This window comes from Geotrypetes seraphini, chromosome 4 (genome assembly GCF_902459505.1).
Source record: "Geotrypetes seraphini chromosome 4, aGeoSer1.1, whole genome shotgun sequence".
NCBI classification, from domain to species: domain Eukaryota; kingdom Metazoa; phylum Chordata; class Amphibia; order Gymnophiona; family Dermophiidae; genus Geotrypetes; species Geotrypetes seraphini.
In genome coordinates, this window is record NC_047087.1 from 105,713,153 (window position 1) to 105,735,052 (window position 21,900).

The following is a 21,900-nucleotide window of genomic DNA, read 5'->3' on the forward strand; positions in this document are numbered from 1 at the left end:
GAAGGTGGAGCAATGGGTATTTCAGATATATCAGTTGAAGGGTCACACTCAAAGACATGAGTAGGACAATAGCGCTCATTGACAGTCTTCCTGAGGGCGAGGACTTGGGACTGGAGTTTCTTGGGTACAGGAGGGAAAAGCCAAGAAGGCTTGTTAAGTCTAACCAACTATTTATATAGGGGAATTGATCAGGATGACAAGTCTTAGGGTGGGTTACTATGATAAAATCCTGACAGGTTATGTCCTCAACCAGGGAGCCAGACGGGGGCCAGCCCACACCAAACATCAGCCATTCTAACTGGCACAGACGAATAAGGGTTGATCTTTTAAGTGTAGTCCCATAATCAGAACCAAATCCCTTTTTAAAATAACTAACATTGTATCAAGGGGGTCACCATAGGTCAGGGGTCTCAGTGTTCTCCCTAGCGTGTTTTAGCCGGGCGCTCCGCCCAGCTAATTTAGGTGAGCGCCCGGCTGTCATCTTGCATCCGCACCACCAGCATCAAAGCTGCGCTCCAATCCTCTTCCCTGTCCCTACTCCAGGGGTGTCCAATCTGCGGCCCGACAAGGAGTTTTGTGCGGCCCAGCTTCTCCCTCCCTCCAGCGGGTAGTTTTCTGGCTGGCTCCCTTCTGCAGTCGGCTGCGGGTGGTGTCGGCTCCTCACGCGCGATCTGTGGCTGTGTCAGAAGCATTCCCTCTGACGTCACGACGTCAGAGAGAAGGCTTCCGAATCAGCCATAAATCGCGTGCGCGAGGAGCCGATACCACCCGCAGTCGACTGCAGAAGGGAGCCGGCCAGAAAACTACCCGCCGGAGGGAGGGAGAAGCTGGGCCGCACAAAATTCCTTGTCAGGCTGTGGGTTGGACACCTCTGGAGTAGAGACAGGGAAGAGGATTGGTATGTGGCTTACAAAAAAAAAAAAATGTGTCCCAAGAACCAAAGTGACTGTAGGAGTCCTGAGACTCTGACTGGAGTTTCTGAATTATTTAATTGGTGAAATTGGTGAGTATTTTGGGGTATTTCATATATGTGTTCTTGAATAAACTCAGAACTTTGTATAAGGGATTGAAACCTTCATATACAGTACAAAATGGTAACAGGCCAAAATAACTTGACCCATTTCTTTAAATTTATTTCTAATTTCTGCACTGGCAGCTATGACTGTTTGAATGACAATCACTCTATCCAAAAGGAAGAAGACTAAAAATTATTCCCAGAAGATAGTTCCTCATGTAGAGGGATAAAAGTTCACTGCACACAGCTGGTGGAAATGCCCAAAACCAGGTGCTCTAGAGCAGTGTTCTTCAACCGCCAGTCTGTGGACTGGTGCCAGTCTGCAGAAATTTTCTGCCGGTTCACAGGGCCGGTATGTCCATCGGGCCCAAGACAGCATTCTTCAGCTGCCAGTCCACGGTGCGATCAATGCGGCGTCTTCGGGCCAGCTTCCTGAGTGCTGCAGTGCACAAAGCCATGGGAAAAGGCTCCTCCACGCGGCCTGCGCTTGAACCAGAAGCCTTCTCTCTGACATCGCAACGTCAGAGGGAAGGCTTCCAGATAAGGCGCGGGATGCATGCGAGGAGCTGCTGCCCACAGCTTTGTGCAATGCAGCACTCAGGGAGCCGGCCCGAAGATGCTGCATTGATCGCAAAGTGGACTGGCCCAAAGATAACACCGGGGGGCAGGCCAGAAGGCAAGACACATGGAGGGAGAGAGAACAACGGTAGGAGAAATGCTTTTATTTTTTTTATTTAGTGATTGATTTGTCTGGTTTTTTAAAATTTAATTATTGATTTGTCTGTTCAGGAAGAAATACATTTGTTTCTTTTCGTCTGGGGTTGTACTGCTTGCAGAGTCTTGCATCTTAGGGTTTGTTTGTAAATATTAGTACTTTTAGTTTTTGGTCCTGCATTTGCATGGGGTTATCTGTTTTAGGAATTAATATTAAAAAGCATACAGTGTGCTTTGTGTATTTTAATTTTGTGGTTAAGCATTATGTGTTGTTAATACAATTATATTATGTGTTTATATGAAAAATGAATGGAACAAATGGTGTTACAATTAGTACTATTATGGGGGCGGGGTTTGGGGCAGAGATTGAGTGGAGATGGGCATGACTTAGCCCAGTGTTCTTCAACTGCCGGTCCGTGGACTGGTGCCGGTCCACAAATAATTATTTTATTTCCGCCAGTCCATAAGTGTCAAAAGGTTGAGGAACACTGCTCTAGAGATCCAGATCAATTGTAGATACATTTGATAACTCTTCAAAAGCATTCTAGAAATGGTCTAGTTCATCTTACCTGCATAATCCTGAAACCCTGCACAGAATTTATAGCATTGGTGTGGAGGAAGAGGGAAAAAGATATTTGAAGGAAGAACTGTTGGGAAGAGAAAGGAAGAAATGGTGGACCTGGGGAAGGGAGGCAGGCAGGCAGGGGGAGAGATGGGATGGGGTCAGTTGGGAAGAGAAAGGGAGAGAAGTTGGATCTTGGGATGGGAAGGAGGGAGAAATGTTAGGTCTGTGGATGGAAAGCAGAGATGCAGCATCTCTCTTTTTTTCCCCTCCATTTCATTGTTCAGCATCAAAGGGGGAGGGAAGAAGAAAACAGAAAAGAGAGGGAGCAAAATGTTGGACCATGGAGATAGAGGAGGAGAGATGGACCCATAGGAGGGAAGAGAGCTGGGATAAGAAGATGCTAGGCAGGAGATGGAAAGAAAGGGTTAGGGAGTTACAGCCTGACCAGTGGAGAGAGGGAGGGGGATTCTGAAAGTGGTGAGACATGTGGATGAGGTCAAAAGGGAGATGACAAGATGAGTGAGAGAGGAGTGAGTACAGTGGTAGAAATGTGGTAATGGGGAGTAGATAGAAGGAAATAGGAGGCTGGAAAAGGAGTGAGATGGGAAATGGGAGAGCTAGGGACTGAGAGAAGATGGAGAATTGAGAGGTAGCTGAACATTTATAAAGAAGAAGGGTGAGAAAGAAGGCAAAATTTGAGTGGACAGAGGCAAAAAAGAGAAAAAGTTAAGAAGGCTGAAAGGGAAAAATCAATACGTTGGAGACAGGCATAAGGAAAGAATGGAACAGTATTGAGAAGAGGAGAAAAACTGGACAACAGACATTGGAAAGAGAATTGGTAGAAGATCGACAAAAAGCAGAAAGAGAAACTGGGACCAAGATGATGGAAAAACAAAACATCCAGACAATAAGGTAGAAAAAATTGTTTTATTATGAATTTATTAACTGGAATATGTTAGCTTTGGGATATGTGCATCACAATTATTTTTGTATTCAGTGGCGTAGTCATATACAGCTGATTTGGGGGAGGGACTGGAGCCCAAAATTAGTGGAGGGGCACCAAAGTTTCTCCCTGCCTGAGCGCAATTTATAAATACTTGAGCTAGTGGAGATTCCCAAGCCCTGCCAACTGAAGACATCTTCCTCCAGTCTGGCAACTCAAAATCTCCAAGCTTTGCAGCCAAAGGCAATAACCTCAAGCTGCCCCTGCTTTCATGCATACATGAAAACCAAGGGGTGGGCAGGGAGGAGGCCCAAAAAAGCAGTAATAGTTACCCTGATTAAACGATCCTCCACGTGCGCTGCTGACAGCTGATTCAGCATCCCCGTTCTGATGAGGTTCACCTCTGAAGAGGCTCACCATAGCTGTAATAGAAGTGAATGGGAGAACCAGGAACGCGCATCCCTGCTCATCAGAGTGGGGATGCGGAAGCCTGTGGCTGCTCCCACTGTCAGCGGTGTACGTGGAGGATCATTCAGTCAGGGTAAGAATTACTGCTTTTTTGGGTTCCTCTCCACAGTGTCCCTTTAATGAAGGTTTATTATTAGATATGTACATCTTCTATATGTGATTGCAAATTTGGGACCTGCTCAGCCTTTTTTTTTTTGCTCATCAGCTAGTGTTGGTGTTTGTGCGGACCCAGAAAATTTTTTTGTCCAATGTGGCCCAGGGAAGCCAAAAGGTTGGACACCCCTACCCTACTCCTTCACTGTGAGCAGGGAAGTGTAACTTTCATAGTGTTCCAGGTCGTGGGCCAACCCTTTTCCCCACTCCTACTCCTTCACTGTAAGCAGGGAGGGTTAATTTGCATAGCATCAAATTTGCACCAACATATTTCCCCGTCCCGTCCCATCCGGCTATTTTTTTGTGCCACCCGGCTAGAAAAAATTTCTGGGGAGAACACTGGGTCTCAAAGTCCCTCCTTGAGGGCCGCAATCCAGTCAGGTTTTCAGGATTTCCCCAATGAATATGCATGAGATCTATGTGCATGCACTTCTTTCAATGCATATTCATTGGGGAAATCCTGAAAACTCAACTGGATTGCGGCCCTCAAGGAGGGACTTTGAGATCCCTGCCATAGGTAGGCTGACATCCCCCCATTGTGCAATGGAGGACAAAAACACTTCCCTGTATTCCTGGCCCTGCCTGTCTCTGGACTAGGGAAACGCAGTACTAACAGGTCCGCACTCGCTTCGTCCACAAGGATGTCTCAGACACTCTCAGACACACAAACCACGACAAGACTTCAGTTTAGTTACCCAATCAGAAAATAGCAAAACTTAGAGACTTGAAGAAAGCACAGATGTTTTATTCAGCTGGCAGCTTCAGAAGTCCCGAAACCTGGAAGTTACAGTGATATTTATACATTTTCTGGCTAAACAACTGAATGCTAGAAAAAACTTCTCATGTATTACTTTTCTTAACAATCATTGGTCCTAAGCTCACACTAGCAGGTCACTTATCTAAGCCCTGCAGTCTTTCTGTTACATGTCCAGGAGGGCAGAATACAATACTGTGTATGCTGAGATAACCATAAGAAGCTAAAACGCCCAAGCTACAACACCCAGTGTAGGCAGGCTACAACATGAGATAAGTTAGGTCTGCAATTAAACATAATTCAGCATTTTATTAAGGAGAAACTTTTAGTTCAAGACTCAGGAAAACCAGTCCTAGACTCCTTCACTCGTATTGCGAGACTTTGCTTGTTTAGAACAGTTGCTACACTCTTGCAGTGTCAGAGAAAGAAGAACCATGGCTCAGTTGTGATATGTGTATACTGTATGTACTTGTTTTGCAAGACTTTGCTTGTATATCAAGTTAAAATTTAATAAAATGTTTTGCTTGTCTTGCAAAACACTTGCAAACCAAGTTACTTGCAATCCAAGGTTTTACTGTACCTGGAATGTGAAATGTGTTACCTGATCAAAATCTACATTTTCCACAATACAATATCATGGAATGATTTGTTCCAAAACTACCTTAGCTACCCCAGCTGCTGTGGTCTTATTCATAGGATAGGCCTCTACCCATCCAGTCAAATGATCTATAAACACTAACAGATACTTTATCCTCCCTACTGAGGGTAGCTCTGTGAAATCAACCTGAATACTCTGGAAAGGCCACAATCCTGGTTGTCGGCCTCCTGGAGGTTTGTTTTTGCAACACCTTTCTGTTTGTCTTGTTGCATGTTAAACAGTGATCACAAATTTGCTTTGCTTGTGTGTAAATTCCCAAACATCTATATGTTCTAAGGGCTAAATCACAAAGAGCCTAAACTCCCCAATGACTCTGTGATGTAATATAGATAATACCTCTCGCATAAGTTGCTTGTTTATCATCTGTCTACCATCAGGCAGCAACCATTTTCCCTCATTTGTCTTAGTTGCACCCAATTTGACTAATTCTTTTACCTCTTTTTCTGTGAATATAGGCATTAGTGTACAGTCTGGTATTCTAGGGGTCAGAATACACATAGTCACCTGTTCAGATTCCAAAGCTGCTTTTTTAGCAGCCTCATCAGCTAGCCTATTCCCCATGGCTTTTTATGTGGGTGCCCTCTGATGTCCACTCACGTGCACTGCTGCGAGTTCTTCAGGGAATAAGAGATTCTCTAATACATGCCTAATCAATTTCCCATGTACCAGTTCTTTTCCCCTCCCATTGTTCAACCCTCTTTCCTCCTAAATTTTCCCAAAAGTCTGTACTACCCCAAATGCATATGTGGAATCAGTGTAAATAGTTTCTTCCCCCCGCTTTTAGTAACTGCAAAGCCTGATTGAGAGCATACAATTCATAGTTTTGGGCTGACCAGTCATTCGGTAATCGCCCTACATCGATTACACTATGATCTGTCACATCTACTATTGCATAGCCATTGTGCCTTTTTTCTTCTATCACTCTGGTGAACCCATCAATAAATCAGAGTGAGCTCAGAGGCGGTGCTTCTGAGGAGCCACTTTCCACCAAAGCCCGACCAGGGTTCAATTCTGGTGGCAGAAGGGAGAGAAAACAGCTGGTTGGGGCCAAAAGTGGAGGATCGGATACTGGAGTTGGCTGGACCTGGTGTCAGATGATGGTGCATCAGAGGTCAGGGAGTCTGTGGAGGGAGAGCCCACAAATGTCCTGCAGTCTTTGGCCGTTAGCCCTTGCCCACGATTGGGATCCAGTCATCACCTTCGGCCAGTGATTAGAGCAGTGGTTCGTAACCTTGTTGGAGGTACTGAACCCCACCAGTTTCATATGCGTGTTCACCGAACCCTTCTTTATTGGAAAAATAAAATATGATTTTTACAAATTCAAAACATAGGTATACTGTGAGGGAAAAAATAATATCAATTTTGAAAACAAAAAAGTTCTCCTATATTTCGAATAATAATAACATAATAATGAAATTTACTGCAAATCAGTGTGACTTCTGCTGTTGCCTCTCAGACCAGTTCAGAAATGCGCGGCTTTACCTTGGCAAGTGCCACTCTCATGTCATTTTCGCAACAAAGTCTGTTCCTTTTCTTCGTCCAGCATCCTCGAAAAGGATTGCTCGCAAATATATGTTGTAACAAACGGTATGAAAATTTCCAGAGCTTTCTTAGCAATAACAGGGTACGTTACCAATTGTTGACACCAAAACATTGAGAGCATTGTTCTGAAGAGTTGCTGTTGAACCTGGCTCTGCTGAATTTCAATGATTTCATCGAGGTATTCATCATTGACATCTGTTGTCTCAACACTAAATGTGAACGGCTGTCTCACCCATGCTGGATATGACTCTCTTGTAGGGAAGTGTCCGTTGAGAGACTTTGCAAGCTCATCTAAGTGCGTGGCAATAGTTTGCTTCAGTTCCGCGGGTACAGAAATGTCTCTGATTCCAGATACATCTTCGATCTTACTTACACAGTTGTCTAGCAGGGGAAAGTTTGCAAAGTTATCGTTTTCTGTTTGTCGTTTCCATAATGGTAGCTTTTTTTGAAAAGCTTTCAGGTTTTCTTCCGCTTTGATGATGTTGACTCCACCACCCTGCATCTGCTTATTGAGATGATTGAGAGCTGCAAAGATATCAGCCATGTACGCTAAAATGAGAATGAACTCAGAATTTTTGAAGCAATCTGCATGACAATGTTGCTGCTCTTGCAAAAACAGAGCTAATTCCACACGCATGGCAAAAACACGATTAAGCACCTGTCACCGGGATAACCACCAAACGTTAGAATGGTACAGAAGTACCTCGAATTCAGATCCCATTTCTTTACATAGCTCCTTGAAGATGCGGTGCTTCAGAGCATTATTTTGCACATAGTTCACGCATTCCACAACAATTTTTAAAACTTCTGCCAGTTTTGGAGGCAATGTTTTTGTTGCCAACGCATGCCTGTGCAGAATGCAATGCGTAACGATGATGTGTGGTGCATCGGCATTCACTAGCGCACCAAAACCGGACTTTCTTCCGAGCATGGCTGGAGCTCCGTCCGAACAAACTGCAGAAACCATATCCCACGAAAGATTGTTGTCTTTGAAGAAGTCATCCACAAGTTTCTTCACATCAGTTGCCTTAGTTGTTGTTGTAAGAGGCTTACAAAATAAAAAATCTTCCTTTATCGTCGTCTTTCACATAGCGCACGAATACTGTAAGCTGGCTTAGATTGGAAACGTCTGTGGTCTCGTCGAGTTGAAGGCTGAATTTTGCCGGGCTTAAAATCAGATCTGCAACTATTTGAGCCAAGATGTCTTTGCTCATGTCCTCTATTCTGTTGCTGATGATGTCATTTGAAAGAGGAATTTCAGATAACTGAACTTCAGCCGCTTTTCCCAACATGATATTCGCCATCTTCAACACAGCTGGTTTTATGAGTGTTTCACCAATGGTGTGTGGTTTGCCCTCCTTTGCGATCAGGTAAGCAACTTCATACGTTGCTGTGAGGATTGGTTTGTTGATGGGTACAAAGCCGAGAACAGGCAGAGTAGCCTTTTCATCGAATCTTGCTCTCTTCACCTTGAATTCAGCGAGCGTTGTGTTCTTGTATTTTCCATCTCCATGCAGCTTAAGGAAGTGTTCCCTTAGTTTTGCCGGAGCTAGACTAGAATTACTCAACTTGGCATTGCAAATCATGCAATTAGGACGCTGACTCCCATCACGTTCCGTTGTACATGTGAATCCATATTGTACATATTCGTCCGACCATTTTCATATTTTGCTCGACATAGTTAGTAAGGGATTAAAATATTAAGATAGGTATCACACGACGTACCATCACAACAGTTACAATTCGACTACTGTGCGCATCAAATCCCCTGCAGCACAGATAGGCCAAGCGATTTTGCGTGATCACCTGCAGCCAATTATGGACAAGTGGGGCGTATCATCACGAATCATAAGCGCTTCGGTCACGTTCAATCATCTATCAGTTAAAGCACAAATTTTGATCAGGAATTGATTGATGTATATAAGGCATTAGTTACAGATTGATAGATCAAGAAACCGAGTACACAATCAGTCTTGATCAAAATCACTGAATAACTGATAGATGATTGAACGTGACCGAAGCGCTATATGAGTCGGAGGTGTGTTTTGACCTCCGCCGAATCCGCGAGACTGACTCACCGAACCCCTGGGGTTCGGTCGAACCCAGGTTAAGAACCACTGGATTAGAGCCTACCGGACTAATATTCTGTCTTGCTTTGGGACTCTGAGGTTTTTTATTTTTATTTTATTCTTTAATTTTTCTTTTGTATTATGCAAATTGTACCCTCCCCTAACCATTCTTGGACTTTTGTTATATCTTTACTATTTCAATAATTGTTACTCATGTACTTTAGCTAGATTGTGAGCCTTCAGGACAGATAGGGACGTTCTAAATACCTAATTTTATTTGTAACCGCTTAGATCTGTGATATGCTGGAGCAGGATATCAAATATTAATAAACATAAATAATTGACGACATCTGGGCAGTGTTGTATCTCTCAGGTTTAAACGTACTTTAGTTTGATATTCAATAATATCCAAACAATCATGTTCAGGCCGTTTCCCTTCCTCTGTTATCCCTTTCCATCAAAAGGCAGCAGGGTTAACACAGGTATCTGTTGTCAGTATCAAGTCATCTTTCTCCATCAGAATGGCTTCATATTCCAATATACTTGAGTCAGTAAGCCATCTTCTTGCCTTCTGACTCAGAATATTTCTGACTTGATGTGGAGTGCCTCTCCAAATGTCAATTTTCTACTCTCTTCCACTAGGAGAGCCACAGTGGCAACAGCTTGTATGCACTCCAGCCATCCCCGTGAAACAGGGTCCAGTACCTTAGACAAATAGAGGGGCATAATAATAAAAAGATCTAAGTCCCCTTTTGGCCTAAGTCCCTAAACGCTGAAAGTAACAGCAGGGAAATGTCCATTCTCAAAAAAAAAAAAAGTCCAAAATGAGAGGTTTTTTTTTTTTTTTTTTTTAGAATGGCCTACCTCTATGTTCAGCAGTTTAATTGCTGGACTCTGTAATCGGCATATGTCAAAAACAACATTGGTTACAGAATCCACCCCCCCCTGCAACGATCGTGGCTGTGAATTGGCAGGAGGGATCCCATGCCCTCCTACCGGCACCCCCACTCAAACCTGCGATCACGGCAGGAAGGATCCTAAGCCCTCCTGCTGACACCCTTGAACTCGCGACAATACTGGGAGGAGGGAGCCCAGACCCCCACTAACCTTAACGTTGGCCAGCCGGATGGGTTAGGAGGGCCTTAGGCACCTGGACCAATCAGGCTCTAGGCCTCTACCTGGTGCATCCCACAATGCACCAGGAAGAGGCAGACCCGCCATTCCAAGGATGGTGGGCCGCCAAGACTGGGGATCCATCCGGCTGGCCATTAAGTTTAGTGGGGGGGGGGGGGTCCGGGGTGGTGGTGGGATTGTTCTGGGGCTCACCAGGGTTCATGGGAGCAGGTGGGGGCCCGTCTTCGGCAGGAGGGCTTGAGATCCCTCCTGCCGGTATTCGGGGGGGGGGGTTCACAGGGGGCCTGTGTCTTCGGTTGGAGGGCCTGGGCTCTCTCCTGCTAGTATTGTCAGGGGGAGAGGTTCGTGGGCTCATTGGGGGGATGTGTCTACTGCAGGAAGGCCTGAGATCCATCCTGCCGGTATTATTGGGGGTTCAGGGGTGTCTGCAGGAGGGATTGCAGTACGACTAAGTCTAGATCAGCCTACCTCCCGCCCTTTCCACTCTAAATCCACTTCTTTTCGCTCTAGGCATTCAGAGGCAGGGTAAAGGCCTAAGCTGGTTTTAGATAAGTCACGGTGGCCAATACAAGTTACTAGTACCTGACCAAAACCGAAGGTGTAGCAATATTCTATGCTACTAATACAGGGCAAGCAGTGGCTTCCCCCATATCTTTCTCAATAACAGACTATGGACTTTTCCTCCAGGAACTTGTCCAAATCTTTCTTAAAACCAGCTACAATATCTGCTCTTACCACATCCTCTGGCAACACGTTCCAGAGTTTAACTATTCTCTGTGTGAAAAAAATTTTCTTCCAATTGTTTTTAAAAATATTTCCCTGTAACTTCATTGAGTGTCCCCTAGTCTTTGTAATTTTTGACGGAGTGAAAAATCGATCCATTTATACCCGTTCTACTCCACTCAGGATTTTGTAGACTTCAATCATATCTCCCCTCAGCCATCTCTTTTCCAAGCTGAAGAGCCCTAACCATTTTAGTCTTTTCTCATACAAGAGGAGTTCCATCCCCTTTACCATCTTGGTCGCTCTTCTTTGAACCTTTTCTAGCGCCACTATATCTTTCTTGAGATAAGGAGTCCAGAATTGAACGCAATACTCCAGATGAGGTCACACCATGGAGCGATAAAGGGGCATTATAACATTCTTAGTCTTGTTAACCATCTCTTTTTTAATAATTCCTAGCATCCTATTTGATTTTTTGGCTGCCGCCACACATTGGGTGGAAGATTTCATTATATTGTCTACGATGACATCCAGATCCTTTTCTTGGGCACTAGCCCCCAAGGAGGACCCTAGCATCCGGTAACTGCGATTCAGGTTATTCTTCCCCAATGTGCATCACTTTGCATTTTTCCACATTAAGCTTCATCTGCCATTTGGACGCCCACTCTTCCAATTTCCTAAGGTCCGCCTGCAATTTTTCACAATCCTCATGCGTTTTAACAACTTTGAACAGTTTAGTGTCATCTGCAAATTTAATTACCTCACTCGTTGTTCCAATTTCCAGATCATTTATAAATAAATTAAATAGCACCGGTCCCAGTACAGACCCCTGTGGCACTTCACTATTTACTCTCCATTGAGAAAAATGACCATTTAACCCTACCCTCTGTTTTCTATCCGATAACCAATTCCTAATTCACAACTGAACTTTGCCACCTGTCCCTTGATGCTTTAATTTTCTCAGGAGCCTCTCATGAGTAACTTTTATCAAGAGCTTTCTGAAAATCTAGATACACTATATCAACTGGCTCACCTTTATCCACATGTTTATTCACACCTTCAAAGAAGCCAAGCAAATTTGTGAGGCAAGATCTTCCTCACCTGAACCCATGCTGACTCCATTTCATTAAATCATGTTTGTCTATGTGTTCCACAGTTTTATTTCTAAATCTTTAGAAGACACGTTTTCTTTGATTTTCTCAATAAATATAATCATTCCTAATCATATGCAAAAGGAAGTAATTGAGATTGTAGCGGAGCCGGTACCTGTGGAACAAGGAGGTCCGGCCCACGCTCACAGTTACGCTGCTCCGACGTGCCTCCCTAACTGAGGGAGGTCCTGCTGGATACTATTCTCTGGCTTATCAATAAAGCACAAAGACAAAAAGAGTCAATTATTCATTAATCCTGAGTTATCCACTTTATTCGGTGAAAAGTGTGATAAGTTTTGTCCAATAGTTTGTTCCCCAACACACAGTCATAAAGCAAACATTTTAAATCAGGAACTCAAGAAGAAGCGGTCACCAAAAGTAAAAGGGACCAACTCAGACCTTTAGTCAGGTAAGTAATCAAAAATCAATTATCAAAAGAAAAATAAAAGAGCATGAACAGTTCTTTTCACTGGCACACAAAGTTCAATTTCACAGCATTGCTGAATCAGTTCAGGTGCCCAAGCCTTTTGATGTTCTGGCTTCTTCCCCAGCCAGCTCCACAAGAGTTGGTAAGGGGGGAGGGAAGCAAGAGAATTCACCAATTAAATAATCTGAATAACAGACATGCCACTAATGGCCCCACTAACCCAACCAGTTGTTTAGTGAATTCTTCCCCCACTTTACTTCCCTCAGGTTCTCACACATACCCTGACAAATCCAGTCAGCGTAAAACCCAGCTGACCAATCAAACTTGCAACAGGAAAAAAAAATGTTTTGTTTTTTTTCTTTTTCTCCTCTGCTTAATTCAAGCAGTGCAGGCACTGCCAGCACAAGTCCTTCAAAGGGTTTTCCCTTAACAAACCCCCTTTCCTCCAAAGCAGTACAAACCCCAGCCCCAGTAGGGAAATAAGCCTCACATTCTCCAGCCCTGCCACTTAGCTGATTTCCATAAGGATTTCTTCAGGCAGACTGGCACTTTCACTGAACTCCATAGGCTCTACCCCGGGTAGCTGGTTGTCCAAAGGGTCTGTGTCAGGCTCCTGCATTTCCCAGTCTCCAAACTCTGGAGTGCCTTCAGGCGGGGAGATCCTTCCCTGAGCTGGTTCAGGACAGACTGCTCTTCTCCCTCTCAAAGCAGCCTCCAAAGTACTCAAGGGAAACTGCCCTGCCCTTTGAGGGGGAGGAGTTTTCTGCTTACTTTTCCTGGCTGACTTTGGGAGCCTAATCATTCCCTGCAGCTGATACCCACCAGAGGGAGAGAGGTTCCTCAGTGGCTGTTGTGAGCTATTCTGAAGCTCCTCCTCTCCTCCCTGGAGATCAAACACCTCAGTATCCAAGGGAAGGCTAGGTTTTTTCCTTAGGCTTGGTCACAATCCTATCCCCGTGGTTTGCCCTCTGTATCCAAGGGCCAGGTTTCACTAAGACCTGCCCTAGTAAAAGTTGCGTTTTAGGGATAGGATTGTGACAAGATCCAGTGCGATTCAGATTTGAAGACAAAATACAGTGAAGTTGGCTTGCTTGAATTTTACAAATATTTGCCAGCCAGGTTTGAAAATACTTGAAAGTTTGCATATGAAATTATTTCCATGTTTGGAAGTACTTATCAGTATGAGCAGTTATTTACACTTATGAAAGGAAATAAGTCTCCTATCAGATCCAGAATTACCGACATTAACCTGAGTAATTGTTTACTGGAATCGGGTTGGTGTTAGCTGTGAAGGAAGCAACATCATGCTCCTTGTCCCATCGCTTTCTGATGTCTCAATAGACTGATCACTATGTAAGTTGTTTTACAAATATGTTCTTTAACTGGATTCCAGCCCCTTACTCTATAAGAGGTCACAAAAAGGTGCAAACATGGTGCATTTTAAACAGAAGCCTTGCTTTGAATTTCTAACTAATGTGTCAACAGTGCTTCGCAGCACATTTTCCTGGTTTTTATAGCAAAAAGCTCTTCAGCTGGTTACTTTTACGACCTCCTGCTAGCTCATTTAACCCACAAAATTGCTTTGCATAATTGATTAAGCTAGCCTGTTTACAAACTTGTTTCTTCTTAATTGGTATCTTTTGTCTAGCCTGTGAATGTTACACACCCAATTAAGTCTTTGCTGGATGAACTTACTTGACTGGGGGGGCGGGGTGAGGCGCGGGCCTCACGGATCTGGAGTCGCACGTCCTTGGGAGGTTGGGGTCCGTGTCCATGCCGCTTGTGGTTTCTGTCTCTGGCAGGCCTCTGTGGGATTTTGGCGCTGACGGATCCTAATACTTTTCCCTCCCTATGCTGAGACGGATCCTTCGGTGCTAGGGTCTCGTGGAGGTCTGTCGGAGGCGGAGGCTGCGGGTGGTGCAGGCGGAGGCTGCGGGTGGTGCAGGTGCGGGCCTCGGATTTTTGGGAGTGTGCGGTTTTGGATCCGCGGGGTACGTCGGGTACGTATTTTGCCCCTTCCTCTTGACTTACTCTGTAGTATTGCCTGTAAACATAGTCAGTGCATGTTGACACTGGGCTGGCTTTTGCAGTGCTTGCTATGAGTGATTGTACCTATATGTACACCACTACATACATTATCTCTGATTCCATAGCCAAGCACCTAAAATAACAGCTCCAATACTGTTCATTGTCAGGGTATGCCTCATTGTAGCTTCCATCAATGAGTTGCTCAGAATGATATCACATTCCCCCTGTATCACCATCCGGTCATATCGCAGGGGTATATCTCTCAAAAGATGTTTTTACCACTTTCTACAGCATGTTGTACCACTATGCTTCCTTTGTTGATAGCGATGCTTAATTGTGACCTGCTATTTCTGCTATAATTTCTGCTATAATTATATACTGCTATTTCTGTAACCTTAGCTCCAACATGTATGCCATATTTTTTTTTTTTTACTTGGTCTTTTTCAATTTATGAGCTAATGCATATCTCATATCACAACCTGTCCAATGGCGCTTTCAGAAAATAAATTAAGACAGTATTATTTGATAAATTTATCTCTTAATTTGTGCTTTTATTCTTTTGATACAATAATTTTACTGTATCAATTTAAATTTTAATGTCTTTTTAAATAATAGGCTGTATTCTTATCATTATTATTTCATATTTCAATGATTGTCCAGTTTTTCTCTTTTAAGGATGGTAGAGGTGCTGTTAAAGGACCGCATCATTGATCACCTTGAAGGATACGGTCTGATGAGGACCAGCCAGCACACGGTTTCAGCAAAGGCAGATCTTGTCTGACGAACTTGCTGCACTTTTTCGAGGAAGTAAACAGGTGGATAGACAAGGGCGACCCAGTCAACATTGTATATCTGGATTTTCAGAAGGCATTCGACAAGGTTCCGCATAAACTACTACTTCAGAAAATTGGGAGTCATGGAATCAAGGGTGAAATACTCACGTGGATCAAAAACTGGCTGGAGCATAGGAAACAGAGAGTGGGGGTAAATGGACAGTACTCGGACTGGAAGAGCATCACCAGTGGGGTGCTGCAGGGCTCGGTGCTTGGACCCGTGCTCTTCAACATCTTTATAAACGATCTGGACATTGGTACGTCGAGTGAGGTGATTAAATTTGCGGACGATACGAAGTTATTCAGAGTAGTAAAGACACAGGAGGATTGTGAAGATCTGCAACGTGACATAATCAAGCTTGAGAAATGGGCATCGACATGGCAAATGAGGTTCAACGTGGATAAGTGTAAAGTGATGCATGTCGGTAACAAAAATCTCATGCACGAATACAGGATGTCCGGGGCGGTACTTGGAGAGACCTCCCAGGAAAGAGACTTGGGAGTTCTGATCAACAAGTCAATTAAGCCATCTGCACAATGTGCGGCGGCAGCAAAAAGGGTGAACAGAATGCTAGGAATGATTAAGAAGGGGATCACGAACAGATAGGAGAGGGTTATTATGCCGCTGTACCGGACCATGGTATGCCCTCACCTGGAATACTGCGTCCAGCACTGGTCGCTGTACATGAAGAAGGACACAGTACTACTCGAAAGGGTCCAGAGAATAATAATAATAATAATAACTTTATTTTTATATACCGCCAACAATCTTGTGACTTCTACGCGGTTTACAATAAAGAGAAACTGAACAGACAGCTACTTACAGAGTATGGCAGTGTTCATCTGATAGTAACAGCATTAACAATAGGTTGTATACTGCAGGACCATGAAGTACCGTGTGGTTTACAATGGATTAGAAAATTCCATAAATTGAATGGAGCATTCATTGTTAGTGATTAGGGGTTAGCAGTTTACAAGATCAGATTTGGGTGGGATTGCGAAGGGGGCTATTGTTCTTGTTCGTTACCTAGGTATTTCGAGAACAGGAATGTTTTTAGGTGTTTCCTAAATTCTCCATAATTGTTTGTGAGTGTGATTAGTTTTTCTAGGTCTTTGCCCCATAAGGCTGCTTGATACGATAGAAGTTGTTGATGGTATCTCTTATATTTGCATCCTCTAGCCGGTGGGGAGACGAATTTCAGATGTGCACTTCTTTCATGTCTGTTGTTTGGGAATGAGAAGAGGGCTGTTATGTATTTAGGGGCTAGACCAGATAATACCTTGAAGCATAGACATCCCAGCTTGAACTTCGTACGTGCCTCCATTGGCAGCCAGTGCAGGAGTCGGTAGGAAGGGGTTATGTGATCGGACTTCTTCAGCCCGAAAATCAGCCTGACTGCTGCATTTTGTATCAGTTGTAGTCTCTGCATTTGCTTTCGGGAGATTGCCAGATGGGTAATGTTGCAATAATCAAGGTGGCTTAGTATTAGGGATTGTACCAGGATTCTGAATGCTGACGCGTCGAAGTATGCTCTAATGGATCTGAGTTTCCATAGAGTAAAAAACCCTTTTTTGACTAGGGAGTCCACATGGTCTTTCATGGTTAGACCTTGGTCCAGTATTACCCCCAGAACTTTCATTGTTGGTTGAATGGGGTAGTTGAGATTGTTTATGCTTAGTGATTTTGTCGTGATATGTGTGTGTGGCGAGGCTATGAAGAATTTAGTTTTGTCTGAGTTAAGCTTCAGTTTGAATTCTGAGGTCCATTGTACCATCAGGTTTAGCGCTTCTGTTGCTGTGGGGGTGATTTCGGAGGGAGACGTATTAAACGGGATAATGATTGTGAAGTCATCCGCGTAGCTAAATACTTTTATACCCCTCTGGGCCAGTTGCGTGCCTAGTGAAGATATGTAGACGTTGAAGAGTAGTGGGGATAGTGGGGATCCCTGTGGGACGCCTGATGGGTTTCTCCATGTTTTAGAGAGGTTGCAGTTGAAGCGTACTTGATAGGTGCAGGTCGTAAGGAATCCTCGGAACCAGTCAAGTACCTTGCCTCCGATGCCTATTGCGTCTAAGCATTGTAACAGTTTTTTGTGATCCACCAAGTCGAAGGCCGAGCTCATATCGAATTGCATGATTAAGGCATTATGGCCCTTGCTGAGTAAATTGCGTAAGTATTCTAGGATCGCTGCAATCACCGTTTCAGTGCTGAACAGAGGTCTGAAGCCAGATTGGGTTTCATGTAGTAGCGAGAACTGATCAAGGTAGTCCATCAATTGGGTGTGTACTAAACCTTCCATTATTTTTACGAAGAATGGGATGGATGCTACCGGTCTATAATTGGTTACTGATGTTAGGGATTGTTTAAGGTTTTTCGGAATTGGGGTGATTATAATGTGACCGTTTTTCGTTAGGAATTTTCCGTTTTTGAAATTATTGGTCATATGATGCCACAGTGTTAGTTTAAAGTCTAAAGGGGCTGCTTTCATAATGTTGGGGGGACAGGGATCTAGAATGCAGTTTGATTTGGTATATTTGTTGTAGAGTTTTATGAAGTTATTCCATTCTGGTTCCTGAAAGGAGTTCCAAAACATATCCACTGGTATTTCGTTTTCATGTATGTTGGCTATTTGATGTTTATATGTGTTGTTTGTTGGACAATTGTTCCTTAGGCTCACAAGAAGAGCAACTAAAATGGTTAAGAGGTTGGAGGAGTTGCCGTACAGTGAGAGATTGGAGAAACTGGGCCTCTTCTCCCTTGAAAAAAGGAGACTGAGTGGGGACATGATCGAAACATTCAAAATACTGAAGGGAATAGACTTAGTAGATAAAAACAGACTGTTCACCCTCTCCAAGGTAGGGAGAACGAGAGGGCACTCTCTAAAGTTGAAAGGGGATTGATTCCGTACAAACGTAAGGAAATTCTTCTTCACCCAGAGAGTAGTGAAAAACTGGAATGCTCTTCCGGAGTCTGTTATAGAGGAAAACACCCTCCAAGGTTTCAAGACAAAGTTGGACAATTTCCTGCTAAACTGGAACGTACACAGGTGAGGCTGGACTCATTTAGAGCACTGGTCTTTGACCTGAGGGCTGCTGCATGAGCGTACTGCTGGGTAGGATGGACCACTGATCTGACCCAGCAGCGGCATTTCTTATATTCTTATGATTACTCCCTTAACCTCCCCCCAACTAATCTCCCCCCCAACTAACCTCTAATTGGTGGCCGGCCGGATGGGTCTTGCTGCTGTCTAGCCGGCAGGCCCGCCTCTTCGAAATGAGGCAGGGCCGCCCCTTCCCGGCCCATCCCCACTAAGCCTAAGGCCTGATTGGCCCAGGCTCTAGAAGCCTGGGCCAATCAAGCCTTAGGCTTAGTGGGGATGGGCAGACCTGATAAGCCTAAGGCCTGATTGGCCCAGAGCCAATATTCCTTTTCTGGTAAAATTAACTGAAAGGCTGGTATTTGAACAACTGACTGACTTTGTAGAAACAACTAATGTTCTGCATCCAAATCAAACAGGTTTTAGGAAAAATTACTCTACTGAGTACTCATTGATTGGATTAACCACTAATATACTCTACCACTTAGATCACCACAATTCAGTAATTCTTTTCTCTCTTGACTTATCAGCAGCATTCGATATTATTGATCATGTATTACTTTTAGATAGATTGAAAACAATAGGAATTGGTGGTCAAGTTCTCGACTGGTTTAATTCTTTCCTTTCCGATCGCTTATCTACAGTTATCTTTAAAGACATAGTTTCGAAACCTTATACCTCTAATTACGGTATTCCTCAAGGATCAATATTGTCACCACTTTTATTCAATATTTTTCTCTCTCCATTGCTCTGCCTTTGTCAATCAATAGGCTTCACTACTTTCACCTATGCCGACAATGTTCAACTGAATCCAGACAATAAAAATGAAATAATTGAAATAAATAGAAAACTAGGAGACATTAAACAATGGCTTAGCTCAAACATGTTAGCCCTAAACATACAAAAATCCCAAACACTATTTTTCCCTTGGAAAAAAAGATATAAACTTAAATGCTCCGTTTATTCTAGACAACGTTCAATTAAATTCGGTAAGATCCCTAAAAATATTAGGTGTTACAATAGATGATAGGTTATCTTTCCATGAACACATTACTAACACTGTCAGAACATATTTTTTCAAATTGCGTATGATCCGCTCAATTGCCAAATTTTTAGAGCCAAAATCACTAAACATATTGATTGATTCATTAATTATTTCAAAGCTTGATTACTGTAACTCTTTATTAATAAATGTCACCCAAAAAGAGAAAAAACGTCTTCAAATAGTTCAAAATACTGCTATCAAATTAATACACAACCGCAAAAAATTTGACCATGTTACACTGCTCTTGATTGAGTCACATTGGCTTCCTATTGCCCATCGCATTACTTTTAAAATCTTACGTTTAGTTTTTAAAACATTGACTACAAATGAACCCCAATTTATTAATAGATTACTTATTCCACATAGTATGTCACGTTCTTTAAGATCCACCAATCAAAAACTCTTAACAGTTCCATCACTAAAAGTCATTGAAACTCGTCGCCCTGACATTTTTTCTGTAATAGCCCCACAATTATGGAACAGTTTGCCCCAGTATTTTAGAGTAGAAAATGATCTGAAACAGTTTAAAAGCAGCTTAAAAGAGTTTCCTTTTTAAAGATGCGTTTAATTTATAAGCTTAATTAAGGATTATTATCAAATTTTTCCTTTTTTATCTTTTTATTTCCCCGTTATCTTCCCTACCTGTTGTTTTTACCATTTATGTTTTCTTTTATATATACAATTGTAGTTCTACCCTTTCTTTCCCCTTGTATCTGTTAGTTTGTATGACTTTATTTATTATTTTGTATGATAATATGTCAAATTTATGTATCCTTTTATAATTAATCTGATGTATCTATTTTTTATCTGTAAATCGCTTAGCAAATTAAATTAAGCGATTCAATAAGTCAAAAATAAACTTGAACTTAAACTTGTATTGGTTTTTGTTTTTATGTAAAACATTTGCAAATAACTTTCATCAGATTATAGATTCACATATAGTGTTTTCTGTTTGGGCAGGCCCAATGGTTCAGTGCAAGTGCAGTTAGGGATGTTTTAGAGGGTAGCATTCCTAAGCCCAGGGAGTTGTGTGTGTGTGTATGTATGTGTGGAGGGGGTTGTTGTTGGTGGTAGGGGGGTTAATTGTTGAGGGATGATATAATGACAAGCTTAAGCGTAATATTTAAAGGTCAGTTTCAGAACTTAGGATGATCCATATAATTACCAAATTTGGTATGTGAGAGTGAGGGAAATAAAATAGGAGAAAAATCCCCAGGTGGTTGCAAATGAAGCTCATTGCATCAGATGCCAGCTCTGATATTATTTGAACTGAAGGTAGAAGAGACAAAAATGAAACTGGCAGGTCAAAAAAATATGCTCTGTTCTTGTTTTTAATTTTACAGTGAGCCATTTGTAATATTTTCTGATGGATTGTCTTATGATAAAGCTTGTAGAAGACCAAGTCTGACCATTATGCATGGAAAAGCAATTACTGTACTTGAAATGGATCATCCAATTGTTGACTTTTTAACTCTTTGTGAAACACCATACCCAAATGGTGAGTACTGTATATAAAACATGCTACTATTCTGTACATTGATGAAACAACAGAAGCCATAAAATACATATAAAGGTTTGGCGCGTGTTAATTTAAATGCTGAAATTCTCTGTTTGAGAAAGTATTTACTTAAATCCCTAATGCTTCTCAATCATGTAGCTAAGTGTTTTATCAATTTTGGTTTTTATTTTAAATGTATATAGGGTAGGGTAGAGAGTTTATTGCATCCTGTTTATTAAAGTAATTTTATAACACATCACCTAAAAAGGTAGGCACATAGATTACTTTATAAGCTTTAAGAGCCCACATAGTGTGAGATGCACAAAGATACAGCTATGTGAATGCATATTTATAGTACACGCGCACTTCATAAAATATACCATATGCTCATAGATTCCAAGCTATCCATAGATTCTCCCCCTCCCAAATATCTGCTTTTGAAATATATAATATACAAAAGAGGCACTGAGGCATATTTTTTATGCTCTCAAAATCCATATGTAAAAATTAGGGCTGTACATCGATTAAAATTTTTAATCACAAGATTAACCATGATTAAAATTTTTAATCCGCGATTAAAAAGCACTCCTTGTAGAATGCAATATAGAGATAGTAGATGTAAATTCTCAAAATGGACATATTTCAATTAAACTAAAAATAAAGGCTCCCTTTTATCAAGCCACGTTAGGGTTTTTTATTGCCAGTTGCTGCAGTAAAAGCTCTGATGCTCATAGGAATTCTATGGCGATAAAAAATCCCTAATGTGACTTAATAAAAAGGGGCCAAAATCATTTATCTTACCTTTGTCATGATTTTTTTTCTAATATTCTTATTTCCTGACTCTGGTTCTGCTTTTCTGTGCTCTCAGCACAGTTCTATCCAGCAGTAGCAGATCATCAGGAGGATGGGGGGCAGTGGCAACAGCGACTCACTAGGAATGGGGTCAGCAACATAAACAGTTCACTGGGGGAATAGGGGGCAGCAGCAGCAGTAACAGCTGTCTAGGTGTAGGGAGACCAGCAGTTCCAAGTTGGAAGGTGGTCAGGGGGAGTAGGACTGTTAAGTAGGGCTAATGTTAGACC

The 21,900-nt window shown here is 42.5% G+C and overlaps 1 protein-coding gene across 6 annotated transcripts in view; it reads left to right on the forward strand.

The window, feature by feature from the left end:
- Positions 1-21,900, forward strand: part of STXBP5L (syntaxin binding protein 5 like) — an 815,959-nt gene that overhangs the window by 334,130 nt on the left and 459,929 nt on the right. For all 6 annotated transcript variants that reach the window (XR_004539193.1, XM_033941651.1, XM_033941652.1 and 3 more), the window contains one exon: positions 20,664-20,818. Coding sequence is in view for 5 of the 6 variants with exons in the window: in XM_033941651.1 (XP_033797542.1) it covers positions 20,664-20,818 (155 nt within the window). In the remaining variant the exon portion in view is untranslated. The remainder of the gene's footprint in view (positions 1-20,663; positions 20,819-21,900) is intronic.